Raw genomic sequence first — 6,738 nt, forward strand, 5'->3', positions numbered from 1 at the left:
AATATAGTGAATTTTAAAGCTTTATTGATAGTAAATTTAGTGATCGAAAGTTCAGTAATAATTTAAGTCATTCTAACTATTTTTCGTTTTGAATGGATTGCTGTCACTTTTTTCACATTTTGAATGAATTGTTTCTTTTATTTTTGTGTATGATTAATAACCGAATAACCGAACCAAACCAAACCGAAACCGATAACTACCAAACCGATAAATGTATATTATATTTGGTTTGGTTTGGTTTTGATAATTTAAAAACTGATTAAGTTTGGTTTGGTTTTGATTTTAACCAATAACCGATCCAAACCAACCCGTGAATACCCCTACCCAGAATTAGTTTCTAAGGTAACAAGTAATATTTTGACACAATAGTCCCAAAGTAAGTTAAATCTCCATTCTCACAATAAATAAGTATATTAATGTAGTGTACGTGTTTTTTGTACGAGTGTTTCACGTCAATCAATAAAATTATTAAAAAATAATAATTGATGTTAAAATAAATGTCATGTCTATATAAATGATAAGAATTTCATATAGGAATGTTAAAAGTTATTTTTAAAGACCGAACATCTTTCAATAATATTTTAATTCTTTTATTTATTTATTTATTTTGTTTACCGTAAGATTTATATAAGATAAAAATATTTATTCTAAAGACTTAAGTATTAGGATTCTTAATACTACATTGTTCAAATAAAAAAATATTAGGAGTTTTTACCTATTATAAATAAGTAAAAGATCTAATAGCTATAACTTTAATTACCTTACTTGCACTCTATTTACTTAACCTGAATTTTTTGTATTCTAGTGTATCTCTCCAATCTTCGAGTCAATCGTTATTTTCACCGCGTATCTTATAATTCAATACTATATCATTTGCAAACAACATGCATTGTTGTCTATCGGACAAAAAAAACCGGCTACGAATTGATGCTATCAAGAGAATAATCTCTCTTATACAATTCTATTGTTATTCTCAATTTATAGAAGTCTAAAACTTTTTTCTATAAGAAAATAATTTTTCAAATATGAAATATTTTTATTTTTCTTCTATAAATTATTTACTAATATTAAAAATATAAATTCCAAATAAACTATCCACATACAATTAGTTTACCTAAATATGATTTATTTATTTTAACTATAATATTTTTGAATTAATCAACGGTCGTAATTTAGAAGGATTGGCCCCCTTTTTCTTTCCTTCTCTATTCTTCTATCTATAGCAAATCAACGTTAAAAAGAAAAGAAAATTTGTTATTATTATAGTAAACAATAATATCCTATCTTTTGTTTTCTTTGTAGGTGCAAACATAAAATGATTTTTAAATTCTTAAATGTTAGGATTTTTTATCTAAAGGGGAGTCCTTTAATGAATTAAATCTTGATATTTTTAATATAGACTCGGATTGTGACAGATAAATCGAAAATAGAGAAACATATTTCTCCAAATATTGAGAGTATATATAATTGCTGCACATCAAATGCCAGTTCACAAAGAAACGATGAATGTGGATAAGATGGAAAATTCATCAAACTAGATTTGTTTTTCTTCTATACAGTTCCCACATAGAATCTTTGTTCATTATACCTAGCTAGTTAGTTCGAAATCATTGAGGAATAGAAGCAATCAAGTTGTGTCTGTTTACTTTTCTAAACTCAAATGAATATTATATTGTCGCTGTAAAGTACTATTCGCTTAATGAAATGTATCGGAAATTATAGCAATTTATCCTTTGCTCAGACGACACGTACCTGCATCAGCATCAATAGATCAAAAATCATTCTCTACTTAATAATGTGATCGATTAGAGTATACTATATATAGCAAGTACGTAACTCAAATAAATAACATAATATTTGCTGGAAGAACAGAAAATAATCTCTCAGTGATACTTTATTTAGCTACTAATAGTGTCCTCTTTTTTGGTTACTTATTATCCATCTATACGGCAAAACAAAATTCTTCCTGCCAGTATCTTTTTTTGAAGAGAGAGTGATAGACCTTCAACTTCTAAGTAATGTACAACTGAAGTAAGTTCCTTAAATATAAGTAGAACAATGTACGTATTATTCTCATCATCATCATTTGCAAATACCAGAACAATGTATACACTTCAACCCAGCATAAGTTACATTTAGCTTAAACTATATATAGTTCCACCAATGGTGACAAACTTGACATAGAGAGTCATTTATTACTCACCAAGTATTTAACAGAAAATAGGTGATTTAAAGCGCAAACTCACCAAGCCATTAAAATCTGCAGTTTAAGCTCCAGCATCTTGTACTCCAACATGTTCAGGAGCAGGTGAAATCTGCATTGAACCAATCAAGGGTCAGAAATACTCTCTTTACTCCAACAGTATTTAGAGAAGCAAGTTCTACATAGACTATGTTCACTCTATCCACATACCTTGAGGCATAAATGCTTAGATTTCAACTCTCCTTTCAAAATCTCTTGAGCTTGCTTTGCATGTTTTACTTGAGCAAACTAAGATGAACCCAAATTGAAACATAAAGATCGATAGAGTATAAACATAATGATATATAGAGAATATACACTGGTTTCACTAAATACTGACTTTGACAAACCCACATCCGTTTCTATGTCCTGTTTCGGGATCTTTAAGTAATTGAACATCCTCTACTTTCCCAAATCCTGCAAAAACCTGAACACACCAGACATAACAGAATGCAATTAGAAAACAGAAGAGAAAAGATATATATAGTCAGAGATGGGTCTTATAATATCGTAGCAGGAACATTGGATAAGTCAATTATACAAGCAAATATTCTAGTCATGTTTTATTACTATACGCAAATAATTAAAGAGATGTCAGTGTTATTACCTCTTCAATACCTGACTCTGGTATATCAAAAGGAACATTTTCTAAGTAAAGTTTCCTCTCATCTCTTGGAACCCCCTCTATAGCAACTTTATTGGTTTCTTCGTACACATGGTAAACTATCCAGGTTATACCTTCCAGCAACTTGAAAATTTCATTCAATTTAGCCATGGTTGTTTCATTTGGCTCAGGACGACCATTAACATACTGGACCAGCATAGCATTATCTGACTCCACCATCAACTTCTCTACTTTCAGTTTTTCTTTCTTGATTCTGGTCAACCCATACTTCAACGCCTCTAGTCCAACAATCACATCATCTTCATCATAAAACTCAACCCTATAGCAATATCCATCTAACAACTCCCCTTCTTTATCTTTCAAGACGCCACTTAATTGTCCACTCTGGTCACCCTCTTTTGAGCCAATACCATAGATGTTTAGCTTAAACCAACCAGCCTGGTGTGGAACTGAGCAGTTTCTGAACTGACGAGGGCCACGTATAGAACCCAAATTTTGTGCAAATTCTTTGCTAGTTTTATTGCGTTTGAAATCTTCCGAGAAAACTATTTCAAGATACCTGCAACACAAAAGTTATAAGTTACATCTTTAGGGATGAAGTAAACCTTTCCCTCCTATATATTGTTCCTTCAGGTTAGCTCTGTCACTCTAATTGTTTTCTGGAAACAAATAATGTTTAAGTACTTTGCATAATGCAACCAACAAAATCGAGATTCCCCAATTAGCACTTAAATTAAATTACACATCTTATTATGAGGAGAAAGAACTGAAACCATCATAGGCAACAGAAACTATAGGCTACTGACTTCGATGATATGCTAATCGGCAGCACCTTTGTTTCCCAGTATCAATAGATCAACAATAGAGAACTGTATTTGATAACAATTGGAAAGTTCAGTATCTAGTCACACATCCAAGTACCTTTGCGTATATAACCAATCATATTCCCGTAATTCCTCGTTCACTTTAAAGAAATGCCAGGCAAAGTCATGGAAAAAACTAGCATACATCTGATGGTCATTAGTGTTTATGGAAATCTCTGCTGTGAATTCATGAATTATCGCTAATCTTAGCTTTGTTTCTAGAGTAAACGGATCCCATAACGGCAGATTCATGCGTGTAGCCCTCAACGAGTTTGTCAGCAGAAAAATCTGGTCAAGAGAAGATGAAGACCAGTTTGCTCCCAATAGGTTGCCAAGAAGATTAAAACAAGGACTAGGCATGTAGAACATTGTTGGTCCCTGAACTTTCCTCTTACAATTTTCATCATTGGTAAGAACCTCGAGACCGAATTTCTTGAAAACTTTGATATCAGCTGTAGTCATTACAGGATCAAATATTTCAATTTTGCCAATCCATTCAACGTGATCTTTTAGTAGGAGAACTACAGCAAGCTGAAATTGTGAATTGTAACTAAATTCGATGCTTCCCAAACCATATATTACCACCTTAGCTTTTGAATAGAGGCCTACTTCAAGGAGAACCAAATGAGGGTTGATTTTCTCGAGATCCAAGAGCATTCCAGCATAGAATTCAGAGTTCTTAACATTCTGTTTCATCAATTTCATCTCTTTAAACAACCTTTCTGCCTCATCTTGTATGTGAGAATCAGGATTTAACTCCATATTGTCGTTCATCTTTATGAATTTTAGATTAACGTTGACCTCTAGCAGTTTGAACACTATTTGGAGCAGCTAAAATGAAGCAACTCTCCCTTGTGTTCAGGACTTAATACAAACCTGCATGTCTAGAACTTCAAGTACAAAATCAGTAGCAGGCGGAAGTACTTTACAGCAAGAAAAAATGCATTTCTCATTATTTGTGTAAGTTAAGAACTAAAAAGTACAACTGCTAGCAGGCTCAAAGTAGTTTGTTCATCAAATGCCGCAAATATATTTCATGAAACAACTCAGTTGACATGTTCCCTATTATAAGTTGGTTCAGGAGGGAGGAGTATGAGCATACCCTCCTTTAATCCATTCAAAACCAATCATGTTGGATTTGCAATCATTCGAGTACAAATACAATATCTTATAAACTCAATTTCTTCCATCTAGGTTTGCTTCGGTCAACCACTTCGATTGAGGTAAAAGAGGAATATGGACATACTCTCTTTCTTGAATCCAAAACAAAATGTAACCACTATTGAACATTTCTGTGATCGTGTCGACTCACTAATATTAGCTTAGCATATTGTACACGAGAAGATATCAATCTCTGTTTGTATATTTGCCTATGCATGATGCTTCTAATGATATCTTAAAAGAAAAAAGAAAAAAAAAACAATCAAGTAAGAATTGGAATTATCGAGTACAGATACAATATCTTGTGAACTCAATTGATACTCTCAAGTGCCAAATCACAGGAGAGCACTAACAGAAAACACATTCGAAGATAGAAACAAATTCGATGATACATACGGTTCGCTCAGTAAACGATCGCCATTGAAGATCCTTCAATCGAGTTGAAACAACTAGAATTTCTAAACAGAAAACACATTCGAAGATACTGAGAGCAACAAAGTGGGGAAACAATTACTACTATTACTTACAGAGAAGAAGAAACAAATTCGATGATACGTACGGTTCGCTCAGTAAACGATCGCCATTGAAGATCCTTCAATCAAGTTGAAACAATTAGAATTACTAACAGAAAACACATTCGAAGATACTGAGAGCAACAATTCGGTCTACTATTACTTACACAGAGAAAGAAACAAGGTCGATGAGTTGCCTCAGTAAACGATAGCCATTGAAGAGCTACCTTGAGGATGCCATGAGAACTTGTGGAATTCTGTTGAATTTTATCTTTAATAAACTTTAACACGAAAGAATTTTATTCTGCAGAGAGTGTAGTGCTCCAAATATGTTGCTTGTAACTGCTCTGCCACATGGCAATGGCAACTATTAAGCTTAAGTGCGCGCCTAAAAGAATAACCGAATTGTTATTGAGTTCAGTTAAGTTGTTGCTGCTCTGCCTTCAAATGAATGTATTACGTCAAACCATTATTAAAATTTTAGCTACTGGTTTTGAAGTTCCACACTGATTCGAACACAAATTTGATTATTAAAGTTCCAGACTGATGGTGCTGCGAGCTCAGTCAATGAAGGGATACTTATTTTCTTTGTGCTTCATATCTACAAAAAATTATAACAAGGAGTAGGAGATGGGACAGACATGATACAAAGCAGAAAATAATATGAAGGATAAAAGCGGAGAGAGTAGCCACATGGGTGAGGGTGAGGGTGATGGGACACGTTCAGAGGGTCGAAAGGAGAAAATTAACATGGAGACGCTAGTCAATTTTTCTCATTTTTTTCAAAAACAAAACCTAAAGAACGTTTTCCAATACCAAACACACCCTAAATCTCTCATCAATTAAGTTGCCAAAAGAAAAATACAAATGCACACAATGAATTCCACAAGTGACATAGTTGATTAAAATGAGAATACTGTGTGTCAAAATTACACAACTTCTATCACAGTAACACCTATAACCTCATCTGTCCGAGTATACAGAACTTTAACGAGTCTTGGTATCACTAAGATCCCAACTTAAATACAAAATCAGCTAGCTGCAGTTCTGCAATTACAATAAACAAATCAGCAGTCTTCAGACATTTTAGATGGCCCCCTTCTGAAACCATTTAGCCTGTACCTTTGAACTTGGCATCATATTCATATGGTTGCTGCACAACACGAAAAATACAATCAGAAAAATATAACTGCACTTTTTCTTTCTTTAAAGAATAGCTCAATCAAAATATAAACAAGTGCTAGGTAAACTAAAAACTTAATATGACAGACTTGTCTAAAAAATACTGTCCATTTTACCCCATCTTATATAGGTAGAGGGGGGGGGGGGGGGGAG

General features: G+C 33.2%; 1 protein-coding gene across 1 annotated transcript in view; it reads right to left on the minus strand.

Moving 5' to 3' along the window:
* Positions 1–6,277: 6,277 nt before the first annotated feature.
* The window catches only part of LOC102604200 (RNA-binding protein 39), a 10,777-nt gene continuing 10,316 nt past the window's right edge, over positions 6,278–6,738 (minus strand). Inside the window, exon 13 of the mRNA XM_006351051.2 lies at positions 6,278–6,556. Within this exon, the coding sequence (XP_006351113.1) occupies positions 6,515–6,556 (42 nt within the window). The 3' untranslated portion in view covers positions 6,278–6,514. The remainder of the gene's footprint in view (positions 6,557–6,738) is intronic.

This window comes from Solanum tuberosum, unplaced genomic scaffold, assembly GCF_000226075.1.
Source record: "Solanum tuberosum cultivar DM 1-3 516 R44 unplaced genomic scaffold, SolTub_3.0 scf00133, whole genome shotgun sequence".
Lineage (NCBI taxonomy): Eukaryota > Viridiplantae > Streptophyta > Magnoliopsida > Solanales > Solanaceae > Solanum > Solanum tuberosum.